At 38.0% G+C, this 18,571-nt stretch overlaps 1 protein-coding gene across 2 annotated transcripts in view; it reads left to right on the forward strand.

Moving 5' to 3' along the window:
- The window catches only part of dpyda (dihydropyrimidine dehydrogenase a), a 307,704-nt gene that overhangs the window by 37,149 nt on the left and 251,984 nt on the right, over window positions 1-18,571 (forward strand). For both annotated transcript variants that reach the window (XM_079805615.1, XM_079805614.1), the window contains exon 3: window positions 13,165-13,247. In XM_079805615.1, coding sequence (XP_079661741.1) covers window positions 13,165-13,247 — 83 coding nt within the window. The remainder of the gene's footprint in view (window positions 1-13,164; window positions 13,248-18,571) is intronic.

Genomic DNA, 18,571 nt, shown 5'->3' on the forward strand with positions numbered 1-18,571 from the left:
AGAGACTACAAAGACAGCGAGTGTCACGCGTGTGTGTGTGATTGTGTGCGAGCATTGCCCGACCGCCCGTCATTCACACAGAGAGGCAGAACATGCAGAAGTAATTAAATAGTATTTTGCAGTTTAATATTCACAGACACTAGTATATATTCGACTACAGTCTGGAGCCCTGCGCTTGGATCAGTCACGGAAGTGACTGAACGCAGCTGCGGGTACCGAATATACTCAGGAGTGGTCCTACCGGTACTATAGAAATCCTGGTATCGTCACATTTTTATAATTTCAGTACCGACTTGCTACCGAAGTACTTCCCTAGTAGGAGCGTTGCTTTTTTGAGGCAACTGAAATCAGTTGCAGCAGTATATTTTTTATTTATTTTAAGGGCGAGTTAGTAAAATGTGCCTATAGGCAGGTGCACAATGCACATACTCTCTGCTTATTACACACACAGGGACGCGTAGCAGCACACACACATTTTTCAATATTAGAAATAAAAGGATTCCTCTCTGTAGAAGCGCTCAGTCTTTCCGCTCGCAAATTCCGCCATGTAAATAGCGAATCCGCCATGGTGCAAGTGCAACTGGCTTTCAAAGGGTATGGGAGATGAGACTCTGATTGGTTTATTGCACATTACGCCCAAAACACACCCATGACTCATTAAGAGACTAAATACAACCCTTTTGGACCGTGCACCTGGCGTGCCGACTGTTTATTCCGTTGTTAAACTAGCAAAAGTGGATTCGGACATGTCCTAAGTGCACCTGAGCCACGCTCTTCAGACCATGTGCTCAGTTAAAATAGGGCCCATTGTTCATTTGTTTACTTCATCAGAGATGCTGTGTGATATCAATGTATGTAGAGACCTCCTGAGATGATTGTAAAGCAGTAGTACATAGTAAAGCGCTATATAAGATTCATTCATTCATTCATATTGTGACCTTCTTCCTCATAGGCAGCTCTGTTCTCTGTCATTGGCTGGGGCTTTATAGTTGGGACTGCTTCTAGGTTATTAGGCATCAGAGCTAATTGCTTTAATGAGACATGATGAAAGGGAAAGGAGGCAGAGTAAAAAAGCTTAATTTGAATCCTTTCTGGAATTCGTTAAGTAATTCAAATTGGCTTTCATAATTCCTGTTCCGCGCCAGGTCACCGCTGAGGTCCAAAGATGGAATGTAAACTGAATATCTTAAATAGATTTTCCTTTATAGCACAATCATCTTGCGTCTTCCTTGAATCTAGTCTCGACCTCACACTCATTAGATGAATAAATTACGGACAAATTACCACAATTTGGGCGCTAACCGTTTTTTTCTAAGCGATATTAGGGTTCTTTGAAGCTTTTAAAGCAAGTAATTATGTTTTTACTTAAAAAAAAATCATCCAATAAATTATACTAAGGGATTCTGGTGTCTGGTGCTGTCTGTCTGTCTGTCTGTCTGTCTCTATCTATCTATCTATCTATCTATCTATCTATCTATCTATCTATCTATCTATCTATCTATCTATCTATCTATCTATCTATCTATCTATCTATCTATCTATCTATCTATCTATCTATCTATCTATCTATCTATCTATCTATCTATCTATCTATCTGTCTGTCTGTCTGTCTGTCTGTCTGTCTGTCTGTCTGTCTGTCTGTCTGTCTGTCTGTCTGTCTGTCTGTCTGTCTGTCTGTCTGTCTGTCTGTCTGTCTGTCTGTCTGTCTGTCTGTCTGTCTGTCTGTCTGTCTGTCTGTCTGTCTGTCTGTCTGTCTGTCTGTCTGTCTGTCTGTCTGTCTGTCTGTCTGTCTGTCTGTCTGTCTGTCTGTCTGTCTGTCTGTCTGTCTGTCTGTCTGTCTGTCTGTCTGTCTGTCTGTCTGTCTGTCTGTCTATCTCTATCCGTCTGTCTGTCTGTTGTTCTATTTATCGTTTAGACCTCATTATTCAAGTGTCTTTTAAAGTGATAGTTCAACCAAAATTTAAAGTTTTGTCATCATTTAGAAGAATGAAGAATGTTGGTAACCAAACAGTTGATGGGCCGCATTGAATAAGTTCCATAGTATTTTTTCCCCCATACTATGGAAGTCAATGGGGCCCATCAACTCTTTACCAATATTATTCAAAATATCTTCTTTTGTGTTCATCAGAAGAAAGAAATTCATACAGGTTTTTGTGTGAACTATCCCTTTAAGTCTAATCTGAGGAATACTTAATTTCCTGCAGTATTATGCTGCTTTCTTTTTTGGGTGTTACAGTTGACAAAGAGATATCCAGCACTCATATTCTGATCACCCATCAAATCATTACAATCATAAAATAATCAGTTTTCCTTTTCCAATTTTGGGTTAATATAGGACAGAAAACATGTTGGGTTAATTTTACCCAGCAAATTGGGTTAGTTGATTCCTTTTACCATAATATAGCTTATTTATTTACTTCATACATGAATTAATGTCTGCAGATTAACTTAAATCCTCTTCAACTTTTTTTTAAATACTCGACACTTAGCTTTATTTTCTATCATATTTTACAGTATAGCATATTTTATATAGTTTGTAATACATATTGCCAAAATTTAAGCTTGTTTAACGAATAGTAGAAGTAAAAATGAAATTGTCCCATTTCCACCACAATGGCGCTGGATCTTGTATCATGTTCATCGGGGGAACTTCTAACTTTAGACCGTCGCCCTGCTTTTCACTCGTAGCCTAAATATGCAGTGATGGGCTCCATAACCTGTACATAAACAAACAGTGAGCTCTGAGGGCATATTTTAACATTTTATGCAAGTCATCAGGTGTTTCCGTCACACGAAAGTCTGACTGGCCAAATATTAGGGTGGCCATTTCCATAAAACCAAAAAGGAGGACACTTAAGCCAAGTTTCCACCGAAATTACCCGGAACAATTTGTACCAGGAACTTTTTTTAGAGGAACTTTTTTCCCCCCAGACCTGCTACTGTCTGCATTTCCACTGCGGTCTAAAGTACCGTTAAGATTAGGCAAATTAGTCCGGTGATGTAGGACTGCGCGCGGCGCGACTGCTCCTCCCAGTCAACGACGGACAGTAATAATTTTTGTGCGATACTGTCTGCAACAATAACAAGTATAGAGGAGATTCAAGCAGCGCTGCTTTTGCTGGTTATGTATTGGTTTACCAAAGAGGTCATTAACAAAACGGCGGAAAAGAGACGAGTACTCATACTAAAGCGTATTCTGAAAGCTCGTAAAGCTAGATTTAAAATAAGACAAAGTATGTTATTATCAGCTATTACGGACATTCACCATGAGATGGCTGAGACGAACGCGTGCCATCAGACAGAAAGAGCTAGGCTGATATTTACTGAACGCAGAACGAACCTCGCAAAATACTTTTTAAAATGCCGGTTGAAATTAAAAATCCTGCGTGAGCTCAACAAATCAGCATGTTCAGCGCCCAAGTCCCACCCCCGAAAGTTCCCGAACTTTAAAAAAGTATTACCTCGGCAGCAGGGCTGTTCGGAGGGGGAAAAATTTACCCGGAACTTCATTTAAACCCTGGTTCCTGTGGTCGAAACACACCGAGTACCACCCAAAAGTTCCTAGTTCCTGGGGAAAGTTCCTGCGGTGGAAACGCGGCTTTAGAATAATTGCATAGGACTCTGGTGTACTCACAACTACATTACAATTTTGTCCATCATATCAATGGTATCATGATACAGTGATTCTGCAATAGCCTACTCTATTCATTGCCAGACAATTGGATCTACGATATATCTTCTTGATGTAGACCTATGTGTAACAAAAGAGGCAAAAAAGTGTTTCCTCACAGTATTTGTATTTATTCAAGACATTGTCAAGACATCTGCAGAATTGTCTGTTTCAAAAACTGACCACTGGGATGAAACAAAGTCTTGCAAAGTGCACAGTGCCTGAAAAAAACATAACATTTCTGGACTTCTGGAAATAACAGAAATACATAAATAAGCAAATAATGAATGCGAAAAATAAATAAATACACATTTCAGTTCTTAACAAAGAAGTTCACCCTCTGCAGCAGCTCTTTGCTATATGAAATGTGTATTTATTAATTTCCTTTTCGCGTTCATTATTTGTTTATTTATAGTCCAGAAATGAAAAAAGTTTTCTGATTATTTGGTTATGTATTTCTGTATGACTGGTGATGCTTGACTGCATGATTATGATAGATTTTACGAAGCTCTGCGGCGGAGATTTTGTCATCCTAAGGTGATGTTGCTTCTTGAAAAAATGACTTAAGGGAAGACGTAGCCTACCTGGGGCTCGTCGGTAACTTTTATGTTTTTCCATTCTGGCATGTTGGTCAATGGCGGCTTTCCCTTGACTACTAACGTCCACTTCACAGCGACACAGTGTGCTTTTTTATAAAAATGCTCTTTTGATTAAATGAGGTCTGAGCGTCTGACATTTAGGTATGTTAACGTTATGATATGACATAGCCAGCACATCGTGGAGGCTTGTTTACGTTTTTAACCAATGATATATCAGATATTTATTTGACACCGTTTTCAGCCAATCATTTGTTTGACCAGAGATCTTATGGCATTATACGCTATGCTGCTGCGTCCTAATAAAGATTCTAGAGCGGGGTTTTATAGGCTGATTCACCACAACTCCAAAAAGGAGGACAAATGAGTGTCCGGCTTGAGGTTGTGCCGGACGCCGGACAGGGAGCTTAAAATCCAGACTGTCCGGACAAAATCCGGACGTATGGCCACCCTACCAAATATCCTGAAAAAATAAGCCAAAAAATGACCCACAAGGCTCAACCCAGGATTTGGGTAGAAAAAAATAACCCAAGATTTGTTAGTGTTAACACATTCAGGCATCAATATTATGAAATGATCCAAAATGCTTCATATTCATAATTTACACTCTAACCGTGGGTTATTTTTTTCTTCCCAAATCCTGGGTTGAGCCTTTTGGGTCATCTCTTGGCTTATTTTTTTCCAATATTTGGACAGTCTGGCTTTGTGCAGACGCTACCCTGTTATCAGGGGTGGACTGGCCATCTGGCGTACCGGGCGTTTTCCAGGTGGGCCGCTGGACAATGTGGGCCGGCCCGTTGCTACGTAAATGTATATGAAGAATAAATGATGGTAAAACTACGTATCCTATATCCTTCCGTCAGCCCAGACGAATGGCCCGCGCAGCCCACTTGAGGCAAAACTCTAATCTATAGCCTGATCAGTCCCAGTGTCTCAGTGGTGTAAAAGCGCTCGTCAATGTCAAAATGTTTGCGATATCCAATCAAATTGAAGGAGGCGGGATTTACTGTGCACAGCAGCCGAGCAGCGCGGGCGGCACTTGAATGCGAGCCGAGGTAATAGCTGAATATGAGTCAATGGGCTACAGCGATATTTCCTGACTGTTAACGATTTTAAAAATGTTAAACGACGGACATTCATTTCCATGGACGTAAACTACTGCTGACCTTTTTAGAATTAATCAGATTGTAGGCTAATGCTTTTTACGTTATTCGTCACAGAATGCACAAAGAAACATTAGCGTAGGTGTCGCAGTTTTCAGCATATCAGAGGGAATGTTTGTCTTTCTGTTTCCAGGCTTTCTTCAGAAATTTCACAATCATTTTCAAATGATTCATAATACTCAAAATCTATTTCTGAAACGCAGGCTTAGCCTACACATAGCCTACATCATGCTAAAACTGGCAACTTTCATATTCAAGTAACCTATGGAAAGTGTCATATATGAAAATACATACGTATATAATTTGCTAGTTAGTTCACGTGCATTATTTTACACACTGGTAATCAAAAGTTTGAAATAATTAAGACTTTTTAATATGTTTTTGAAAGAAGAAAGCTGAATTTATTTGATAAAAAATACAGTAAAACCACAAAATATTAAGAAATATTAATACAATTTCCAATAGGCCTAGTTGTTTTCTATGATAATGTATTGTAAATGTAATTTATTTCTGTAAAAGCTGACTTTTCAGCATCATTACTTCAGCGTCACATGATCTTTCAGAAATCATTTTAATATGCTGTATTTTTTCATATAATTTTTAAACTCTTTTCCACTATTTGATCTCTTTTCCATAAAATTACAGATGTCTAGATACTATAACCACTAGAAAGGCACCCTAAAACAGTCCACATTCTGCACTACATCCTAAGTCTTCTAGACCATAGCATTGTATATGGTCTGATTTTATGATAGGTATTGAACTTAATGATATTAAACTACAGTGTATTGAAAAGAGAAATCAAAATTTGTATTTAAAAAAAAACTATTTGCCATGTGCACCAGGAAAGACAAATTATAACCTGAAGAAGTATGCCAGTCATTCAGTATGATAAGCATTTCAATAAAACAATGAATAGGCCTATTATTCATATTTTTGTATAAATAGCTTCAGTGTTTAAAATTGCCCTGTGTATAATGAGCTGGTGGGTTTATGGTGAGGTGTGTTGCAGACCGGGTGTAATGGGCCGCTTTGTGCCAGAAAGTCCAGGGCCACTTTTTTGCCCCAGTCCACCCCTGCCTGTCATCTTCACACCTGTAATGGTAGATGCCATATTAAAACGAGGATTTGTTGCGAATGCTGTTAATTCTCATTGGTCCAAATTCCAACTCTGATTAGCAGTTTCATTAGCGTGTAAGGACACTTTGTTAGTTTTACTCCATTGGGTGTTGGCCAGCAGGTGTTGATATGTATTGGGCTGCTCAAAGTATTACTTTAACACAGGCTTTAGTCTTAAGCAGTGAATTAAAGTGTGTGCAAGTGCTCATCTCTAATTACCTCGCACAATTACACGCCACAGATCAACACGTCTATCGATCGCTGCCGTCTGAGCTGATATCGGCCCTGCTTCGCTGCGCTAGATTGTGAGTTTCTGGGTGAGGAAAGGGTGAAGTGATCAATGTGTTTTATCTGCTTGAACATGCATACATCACCACCTCCAATGCCACCCATCCCATAATGCCACACTTTCCTCCTTTTCCTCACAGGATTTAGCCTCCACTACATGGATTAGAGCACTGCATCCGCCGCCTAATCCATTCAGGCGAAAGGGAGGAGATTACAATGTTGGGGTTTGATGTTAATAGAAACCCTTAATAAGTCCTTTTTTGTGCTTTTACATGCTTCTTAATGTATAAAGGAAAACACAAAAGCCTTGTTATGTCCGCTCAGCTGGCTGTGTGTGCGGTACCAGCAGCACTGGAATCATCTGAATGGTTTTCAGCTCAGAACGGGCTGCTTTCTGTCATGCTTTTTCATTAATGAGATTTCCATATACAGCTGGCCGTCTTGTCAGTGTCTTTAGGGTCTTTTCTTTCTTCTGTCTGAGGGGAGGGAAGACGCTGTCATTATTGAAGCGTTTTTGCTGAGAACTATTATTGATAGAGATCCCTAAAAACATATCGCCGACTCGATGAGAAGCGTGTCGTACCACTCTACGCAATGAGTCTTATTACTCACACTTATACTAAAGGAACGCTTCTAAATCTCTCGAGGACTGTTAATCTGTTCGTCACATGATGGGAAGGTTTATGAGCTCTATTCATACATCAGACGAGCATATACAGTTCTGTTTATAATTTTACACTCCCCTTGGAGAATATGCATTAAGAGGCAGGGGGTGTAAACATTTTGAATTGGATGATTGGGGTAAATTGTACTTATTTTGTCTTGGAGGAAACATCTTCTATTAATCGAGGAAACATCTGCAGCTATTAATGCATCATGTTTCCGTCTTGAGCATCAGTGAATGTTTTCGCCGTTTTTAATAGTTGTGTGTGAATACCACAATCGTCCTCAGTGTGAAAAGATGGATCTCAAAATCATAAGTTCACTTTTTGAACTGCTCAGGACAAACAAGGGACTCATGAACAACTATCACAAAACATGACAACAGTCATTGATCATGCAGGTAACAACAAACAGTACTAAGATTCAAGTAAACATTTGAACTTTTAATTCATGTAAATTTTGTCTTGTGAATTATATGTAAACCACTGTTATGTAAAACAGCTTATTGTGGAAAGTAATACAAAAACAACATTCAATTTTTATGATTCCTTCTAATTCTGCAAGGGGTATGTAAACTTATGAGCAGAACTGTATATTAATATTGTAAAATATAATATCAAATTAAAACTCCCTTTTTCACTCACCACCCTTACAGAAAAAACACATGAACTTCACATGTGCAAAAACACGTGGTCACATGTGGTAATTTCACATGTCATTTTGCATGTGGTTTTAACATGTTTTTACATGTTACATTTCACATATGTGATCACACGCACATGTGAAATTTAACATGTTAAAAGCACATGTGAAATATGTGTATCACGTGAGCATGTGAAATTTTATATGTTAAAAGCATGTGATATATGTGGATCACATGTAAGCACATGCACATGTGAAATTTAACATGTTAAAAGCATATGTGGATCACATGTGAGCACATGCACATGTTAAAAGCACATGTGATATATGGGGATCACATGTGGAAAAACATGGGAAATGTGTGCTTTTGGAACATTTGCATGAAAACATGTTTTCCCATGTGATGCATGTTATCACAGGTGAAACCCATAAATTCCCATGTGAAACCCATGTAAACACGTGTGTATTCCCATGTGAAACACGAGATCACATGTGAAACATATATTCCAATGTGATCAAGAACAATACGAGTAAACATACAAAGCAACAGTAACAACAGTTAAGCTGTATTTGTGACATGTGGTAACATGTTTGCCACACGTGCCACATTTCATGTGGTACAAGTAACAACTGCTGTATTTGTGACATGTGATGTGGTAACGTGATCCACATGTAAAAGCCATTACAACATGTGGAAACATTTCTCACATGTGCTTCATATGTTGATAACATGTGAAGCATATGTGCCAAATTTAGTTGCAACGTGGTGACGTGAAATTCATCAGTTTTTTCTGTAAGGGCACCTACATTTTTAAGTTACCGGCCAATCAGAACTTCTACTAGCCAAAAAAAACAAAACAAAAAAAAAAAAAACTGATTAACTACGTCTCAGCTTAATATATAAAATACCAAAAATGTATTTTAGGTGGATCAATACAGTACAAAACTGTTTGTTTGGTGTTTTTCCAAAGCGTATATGTCCTGCAGTCCTCATACATATACATTACATTGTTTGTTGAGTCAAAGTCGAGCCACTCGTGCCCAGCTTGCCACTTGGTATTAAAACTTCTAATGCTTGGCGGGTCTTTCCTTTTTTCACTGGGGCCACATTATCATGTTTTTAAAAATCTTTGTTATTGCTTCAATGCAAATGAACAAGCGTGCCATTATTTGTTGCGTAGTAACGTGTATGTTAAAGTAAGCCAGATATGTACAGTTTCTGTGCAATATGCTGTATTTAATATATCATGATGACTCACGAGTATTTGTGCTAAATCTGGCTTAAGCAAACTTGCCCAGCAAAGTGAGTAAACATAAGTATAAGCCAAATGGGCTTGTGTTTTTACAGCGTTACCCACCACAGTTGATTTTTACTTGCATTTGGTGGGTGTTAATTTCAAAACACACACACACACACACACACACACACACACACACACACACACACACACACACACACACACACACACACACACACACACACACACACACACACACACACACACACACACACACACACACACACACACACACACACACACACACACACACACACACACACACACACACACACACACACACACACACACACACACAATAAAACATTGTTTAGTATGTTTATTATTAAATTAAAGCTATTTTATTTTAAATATGAGGACTTATGAAATATCCTCATATTTCATGTTTACGTCATAATACTAGTGTCATTATACAAATGTATGTCCTCATAAATCACAAAAACAAACAAACACACACACACACATTTGCTGCTCATGAAATATTCATTATTATCAGTGTTGAAAACAGTTATGCTTATTATTTTTGTGTAAACTGATTCATTTTTTTCAGGATTCTTTCATAAATAGAAAGTTGAAATGATCAGCATTAATTTAAAATATAAATATTTTTTAATATTATAAATGTCTTTTCACTTTTGATCAATTGTGTCTTTTTAAATAATGTATTAATTTCTTTAAAAAAAAAAAATACTTTTGATATTGTTCAAATGATTCCTATTGAAAATTTTAACAATATACAAAATGTAAAAAGTTTTATGCAATATTTGTATATAATTTTATTGCAATTTTTAAATGATTTATTCCAATTAACAATCTTTTTACTCTCTATAGTCAAATTGGGATTTTTTTATTTTTTATTTATACTTATAGATCACTATAGATAATTTTTTCATCATGGTATGGCTCAATTTTATACTGGCTCACCTTCACTTTCAGGCAGAATGTACTCCACCCCTTTAAATTGATTGTCATATATGAATATTTGCTATTCTTTGTCCCTCGTCATTGTCAAGGGAGCTGAAGTTTGATTTTTGCAGTGTAAACCGTATATGTGTGTGCGAGAGCGGTTATTGAGTTATTCAAATCACAGACTTTGGCTCGCAGAGAGAGCGCTCCGAGAATGCAGTGCCCACGCACATTATTTCCCAAATATCTCTGCTTCCCGATGCAATATTTCCTTGTCACCCACAAGCTCAGACAGTGCAATAATTATCAATTTCCATATCATTGTGTTTTTATTGTTTGAGCAACATAAAATAAAACATTTGTTAATGCCACTCAGTTAGACGAGAGCAGCGTGGAAAGATGAGGGAGGGAAATGTAATTAAAAAAAAATCTCTGACTTGCACTTTGTCTGTAATCATGTAAATTGAATGTCAGTCAGAATGGCGAGCACGGTTTGTTATTAGATTCCAAACTCCTCGTGCCCGCCGCGTGCCTTACCAAACACTGAGTTTGCCACCGTCGCTATACTGTATGAGACCCAAGCGGGCAGTGCCGACAAACTCAGTGTTGTCATAGCAGAAATATTAACACGGTTTACATTTGTGAAGTGATTTATTAGTTGCTTATTTGAAAAGCTTAGTTTGTACCCGTGCAAACTTTTTTTTTTGGAGTGATGCACTGTAAAATGTCAAACACAATATTATATTAGTTATTATAAACTTTTTACAAAGTAATTTATGCTGTTTGTTACATTTAGCAAAATTCTGTGAAAAAAACGTTTATAAAAAACGTTAAAAAAACGTTTAATAACTTTTCTAACAGATCTAAAGTCCAATTGATTTATTTAGTGTTCAACAAACATCCTCTGAATCATTCACTTCGTCACATGATTTTAGATGTTCAGAGTTTTAAATGCAGAAGAAACCCTGGATTCGTTTGGCTGAGTGGAAAAAGTTCTTCAAGGGTTGTGATTGATGTGAGCTGTCAAGTTCTGAGTGGAGATCAACTGTCACATGAGAGCTGGAGAAATAAATATATATTCACGGTCACGTTTGCATGTGAAATTGCATTACATGTTGCTGTAAGTTTTCCCATCTATCTATCTATCTATCTATCTATCTATCTATCTATCTATCTATCTATCTATCTATCTATCTATCTATCTATCTATCTATCTATCTATCTATCTATCTATCTATCTATCTATCTATCTATCTATCTGTCTGTCTGTCTGTCTGTCTGTCTGTCTGTCTGTCTGTCTGTCTGTCTGTCTGTCTGTCTGTCTGTCTGTCTGTCTGTCTGTCTGTCTGTCTGTCTGTCTGTCTGTCTGTCTGTCTGTCTGTCTGTCTGTCTGTCTGTCTGTCTGTCTGTCTGTCTGTCTGTCTGTCTGTCTGTCTGTCTGTCTGTCTGTCTGTCTGTCTGTCTGTCTGTCTGTCTGTCTGTCTGTCTGTCTGTCTGTCTGTCTGTCTGTCTATTTCTTGTTCTATCCATCCATCCATGCATGAAAGGTGCTATTCAAAAGCAGTGTAGGATATTATTAATAATAATGTGAAAACAGTATTAAATGTGCTTTTCAAATAAAATGGCTTATTATTCTTATTATTAATAATGTGTAAACTATTTGTATGAAAGGTACTATTAAAGTAAAATGCCTTAGATTATTGTTGTTATTATTAAAAGTAATACTAATAATGCTTTTTATTTATTTTTATAATAACATAACTTTCATGCATAAAATGTAACTTAAAGGTGCACTATGTAAAAAAAAATCAGTAAAATATCCAAAAACCAATAGGCCATTGTTATATATATATTTTTTTCAGTTTCAACACACTCAGATGTATCTAATATGATAAACAGAGCTGCGTTACCTCATACTCATGACCGGAAAAGCAGAAGTGGCGCTGGCGACTGTGGCATGATAAAAGTCCCGCTGCTCATCTTATTAGCAATCGCTCCAGCGGCCTTGCTCAGCTCCACAACACTCGGTCCAGCTCTGCTTCATACTACAGTAACGTTAATAATCGCATCCATCGAATATGATTTCTGCCTGAGTCCTATCCCGATTCTTTTCCACCGGCTGTGTGGCTAAGACCACATGTCCCAGGATTCTGCGCTCAAACGTGGCGTCATAAAACTACGCCTTTTGTTTTGAATAGGCGACCTCTAGCGGACGGAAAAGTTACATAGTGCACCTTTAACATGCTTCAAAGGTCAGAATAACAGAAAGAAAACAACAAAACAAAGCAAAAAGCCCCCCCAAAAAACGTGATGGCGGATTTCTGGGCAGTTGCCGAGGGCAGAGGTGATTTTTAGTATTCATGCTTGCATGCTTGTTTTTACGTACATGTCAGTTTATAATGCGGTCTAAATCTGAAGTACTGGGGAGCGGAAATTGTGTCTCCTTGTAATTACCTGCATGTCCGTTACAGCAGGTTTCATTCAAACTCTGCACCTACCTTCAGGGGTCAGGGGCTAGAGAGGGGTCGATTGCCATGACAACTGCAGTCCGAGCCCCAGAACGCTTCGACATTTTGTACCAGCCCAGGAGTTGGCCGTGTCACATCTGATGAATCACGAGGCACAGCCCAGGCAGTGCGCTACAATCTGCATGAGAGCGTAGAGGAACAGTCTCGCTGATGATGTTTGAGTGGATTATGTTCAAAGCCTGTGTAACAGCCCCAATCAATGAGATGTACCGCGCACACACAAACATCCAAACAAATAACAGCACCTCCTCTGTCATCTCATTTCTCTCTCCCTCCCTCTCTCTCTTGCAGAGCTGCGTGAAGCTAGAGAACAATTTTGATGACATCAAACACACGACTCTGAGTGAGCGTGGAGCACTTCGGGAAGCGGCGAGGTAAGACCAGGTCACCATGGCAACAGTCACAGATGTAGCGAGGACCGAAGTACTGGTACTGGTGGTGGTCGTGGGGGATTGGGGGGGGAAGTCATTCTTCATTATTTGGGGAACAAATGAGTTTATTGCCACCATTCAGTCAGCCTCTCGAAGGTATTAATTTGTGCGAGGAGAAGACGTCCCTTAGGGCTCCAGATCAGCTATATGGCGACGGAACAAACTGCGCTCGGCTAACCTGTCAATGTTTAATTTGACTCTCTGGAACACTATATCGTCCGCGGTGTTCATGCTTGTCGCTTCCTTTTTAGTGCAAAGGCAGCACCACTAGTATAATTGCTCATACTTATGTACAAACTCCTATCACTGAGTATTCAACTTTGACACATACTGTAACTCACACCACAACGTTTGTACTCTGGTGTTTGGTTTTTGATGACTAGTTTATTAATTTCTGTCACTTCAACAAAGACTTAAGGTAAAGCATTGTGGTGGTGTTTAGATAGTGGGGTTTAATCTTTTATGGCTCTTAAACTAAGACTGTAGGTCATATACCAATGTTTAGTTTACCTATTGGTTAGTTCAGTCATTTGTAGCGCTTAAAGACTTAAAGACGTTCTTTAGTTGTCATTTATGGCACTCAAATAAAAAAAAAAACTGAAAATATTGTGGAATTTTGTTGATCTGTTCAGTTTGTAATGACTAGTTTAGTGATTCGTGGTACTTAAAGACCTTAGGTTATATAGTGACATTTAGTTGACCTGTTTAGTTTGTGATGATGACTAGTCCAGTCATTTGTGGTACTTAAAGATTTTAGGTTATATGGGGACATTTAGTTGACCTGTTTAGTTTTTAAATACTAGGTCAGTCATTTCTGTCACTGAAATGAAAACGTAAGATAATAGAGTTGAATTTAGTTTGATCTGTTTAGTCTGTGATGATAGTTCAGTCATTTATGGTACTTAACGGAAATTTTAGATAAAATGGTGTCATTTGGTTGACCTGTTCAATTACTTTAAAGGGTTAGTCCACCCAAAAATGAAAATTCTGTCATTAATTACTCACCCTCATGTCGTTTCCAAACCCATAAGACCTTCGTTCATCTTCGGAACACAAATTAAGATATTTTTGATGATATCCGAGAGCTCTCTGACCTCTCCATAGACAGCAATTTAATTAACACTTTCAAGGCCCAGAAAGGTAGTAAAAACGTAATTAAAATAGTCCATGTGACTCCGGTGGTTCAACCTTAAGCTAATGAAGCGACGAGCATTCTTTATGTGCACAAAAAACAAATAACGACTTTATTCAACAAATTCGTTCTGGCCTGTGTCAGTCTCCCCTCCACCAAACTTTACACTTGGCACAATTCAGTCAGGCAAGTACCGTTCTCCTGGCAACCGCCAAACCCAGACTCGTCCATCAGATTGGCAGACAGAGAAGCGTGATTTGTCACTCCAGAGATCACGTCTCCACTGCTCTAGAGTCCAGTGGCGGTGTGCTTAGTTTACACCACAGCATCCGACGCTTTGCATTGCACTTGGTGATGTAAGGCTTGGATGCAGCCGCTCGGACATGAAACCCATTCCATGAAGCTCTCTACACACTGTTCTTGAGCTAATCTGAAGGCCACATGAAGTTTGGAGGTCTGTAGATATTGACTCTGCAGAAATTTGGCAACTTCTGCGCACTGTGACCCTCAGCATGCGCTGACCCCACTCTGTGATTTTACGTGGCCTACCACTTCGTGGCTGAGTTGCTGTTGTTCCCAATTGCTTCCACTTTGTTATAATACCACTAACAGTTGACCGTGGAATATTTAGTAGTAAGGAAATTTCATGAATGGACTTTTTGCACAGGTGGCAACCTATCACGGTACCACGCTTGAATTCACTGAGCTCTGAGAGCGACCCATTCTTTCGCAAATGTTTGTAGAAGCGTCTGCATGCCTAGTGCTTGATTTTATACACCTGTGGCCATGGAAGTGATTGGAACACCTGAATTCAATGATTTGGAGGGGTGTCCCAATACTTTTGGCAAAATAGTGTATGTATATATATATATAAATATTTGCATTGGCTTTGAAAAAAACAATATCGGTCGACCACTAGATCTGTTTATTTAGTCACATGATTTAGTTATGACTAGTTCAGTCATTTCTGCCACTAAAATAAAAAAAAAACAACTTTAGATAACACGGTGGGATTTATTTGAGTTGTTTAGATTATGATGACTTGTTCAGTCTTTTGTGGCACTTAAAAAATGTAGGTCATGTGGCGACGGGAATCTCTAAATCAGTGCATTGACCTCATCGTTTCTAAAATAGCTAAGCAGGTTGTTCATCATCGTTCGTTCTTTTGACAGACTACAACTTCTTTGAATATAAAGTAGCTTCTAAAGTGACTCTAATAAAGTCCTGTATATTTAAAAAATAATAAGAGTATTAAATTAATTTCTCATCCACTTTCATCTCACTGATCCACAGTGAAAGAATAGATTTATTGAGGAGTGTGTTGAGATGACAGAATCCGGTGCTCGCAGTGAGTGTTATAAAAATCACCCCTAATCTGCTTAGCTTCATTAGAAGAGATCGAGGAGGATTACAGTGAACTGCATGTATATGAACATAATTCCTGGCAATATTTAAGCGGCTCATAGATAAATACATCATCAGGGATGCACAAACAGCAACAAAATAGCAATTAATTAAATTCCCTTTATGGAAAATTGTCCGTTAGTTGCCAGGCTTATGAATTATGGCCAGGTTGTGGTAATTGGCTGAGATCGATGGCAAAGGTTATGATAGCGTGCATATAAGGGAGCGTGTTCATACATGCAAATGCAAATAGGAATACATTCACGTCCATGTGCCTCAGCTTTTTTTCCTGCGTGACTACTAGCCCCGGTTCAAGATTTAACAATCTCATAGTACTTGTTATACTGTTGCTTGCTTCTTGTAGTTCATAAGATATTTTCATGATGGATTTGCAGGTGAAATCAAATTGAAGTGTGGTTTTGTCTCATGGGATTTAGCTGATGTCACGCTGTTCACCGTTTGCTGCCCACCTCGGTCTGCCGAAGTAAAGCGATTTTAGCTGCTAATTAACGAGACAAAAACAGAAAAGAAGCAGAATATGATTAGAAATGCAAAAAAACCGAACAGAGCTTATATCTGACCCTGTGGTTGGCTGGCAGGGTGGTTGAGGTGAGCACAGATTGGTGACGATGGAAAAGGTTCCTTTCCTCAATTACGTCTGTTTCAGGGCATTCAGCGTATAATCACACGGAAATAAGCCTGCGACATGACTTTAATTGAGGAAGTTAACAAGGTTAGCTACACTTTACCAATTTCACGCTGCACAAATCGCTCCGCAGACCTTCAGAATGAATATCCATAAACCTTTTGCTCAAAAACAAGTGCAGGAGAATAAATTTAGGCAATCATGTCATTAATCTCATGATAGAAATGGGAAACTGGCAGACTCTCTTCTTAGGCTCTCCAAGCTAAAGGAAGCAATATAACGTAGCTTAACTTCTGATGCACACCTGATGTACTCAATTTTCTTTTGCCGGGGAAAATTAAGGGCCCAATTTAATGTTCGAATCGCCGGTTCCCACACCTTTTGACCACTACACTACCATTCAAAAGTTTGCTACATTTATTTGATCATGAATATAGTAAGAACTGTAATATTGTGAAATAATTGTTACAATTTACAATGACTTCTAATTTAGTATAGTTTAAAGGATTAGGAAAATGTCCTGATATTTTACTCACCCCCATCTAGAAGATGTTCATGTTTTCTTTTCTTTTTTGAAACATGTAATAACTGTGTGTGTGTGTGTGTGTGTGTGTGTGTGTGTGCGTGTGTGTGTGTGTGTGTGTGTGTGTGTGTGTGTGTGTGTGTGTGTGTGTGTGTGTGTGTGTGTGTGTGTGTGTGTGTGTGTATATATATATATATATTGTAGGGCTGCACGATTTGTGGAAAATATCTAATTGCGATTATTCTGGTTAAAATTGCGATTACGATTTAAAATGCGATTTATTATTATTATTTTTTATTTTTTACAAATGAAAAGTGTTTATAACATTTTGTGTTTATATATTAATATGGCTCAAAATTATTATGATTATTATTATTACTATTGCTAAAAAAAATAGAAATATTACTATTACAATAACATTTTCCTTATTACATTTTTTAAATAGCATTTAATAATAATAATAATAATATTTATATTTTACAGAAATTTGTAATATTGCAATATTTTGCAAAAAATTATGGGTTACCTGTTAGTATGCGGACAACCTGTTTCTAAAAATCATTAGAAAAGATCTAAGGATTTATTGTAAAATATATATATATATTATTATAAAAATCTGTGCTTTTTATCTGTGATATCAATTTCTTAAAATCTGTGTCTTTAATATGAAATATGAGCCTCTTATGCATCCACTGTGGGGATTAACCTGTACATTGAAGAAAAACATATGGATTGTCATATACATTTATTTATAAGTATTATTTTTCATATTTTCTACCCAAAAGTTTAATTCATACTGGAAGCCAGAGGGCGCCCTCGAGCAGAAACTCCACATAGGCCTCGTTTTCAGGAAATCCCTTTGGAAAATCCCTAATGTGAAGCTGGCGCTGTAGGCTGAATAAAACGAAGATAGAAATGCTTTGACTGATGAAACATGAAGATAATACTTCTGCGACAAGATATGCTGTATTTGAGTTTTCAAGCCTTCTCGGGTATTTTCATAATAATAAAGTAATCAGTGCTGATTGACATTCTGTGATAAGAAGCCACATCAGCTCGACTGACGATATGAAGCGAGTTAAAACGTGTTATTAAACGTATTTTGTTGGACAACAGGTTTATGAACGCCTCACATTACTAGTTTGTGAAGATGTTTGATGCGTGTTGTTTTTTCAAACGCACGTTATAAGCGACTCAAAGTCGCAGTGCTTTCAGACGGAGCAGCGTTTACTCCTGATCACTTCACTGACATGCTGGGCATTTATTTAATCGCAGCCTTTGTGCTTTCATAATCGCACATAACCCAAATTGCGACCGCGGTTAATTTCCGATTAATTTCGATTAATCGTGCAGCCCTAATATAAATATATATATAATATAAAATTGACAACAAAATTTCTGAGTTACTTCACATTTATTTGACTGACAGCTCTCTTGTCCCCATGTTGAGGAAAAATTAAGAGCAAATGCAGAGGCGTTGTGTGTAAACATGTAACATGATAGTTATTGTAGTTCCTCCTCCGCCTCCTCAGGTCCACAACACACCCTGCTGGAGCTCAGCT

This window comes from Gobio gobio (assembly GCF_949357685.1).
Source record: "Gobio gobio genome assembly, chromosome: 23".
In the NCBI taxonomy this organism is placed as follows: Eukaryota; Metazoa; Chordata; class Actinopteri; order Cypriniformes; family Gobionidae; genus Gobio; species Gobio gobio.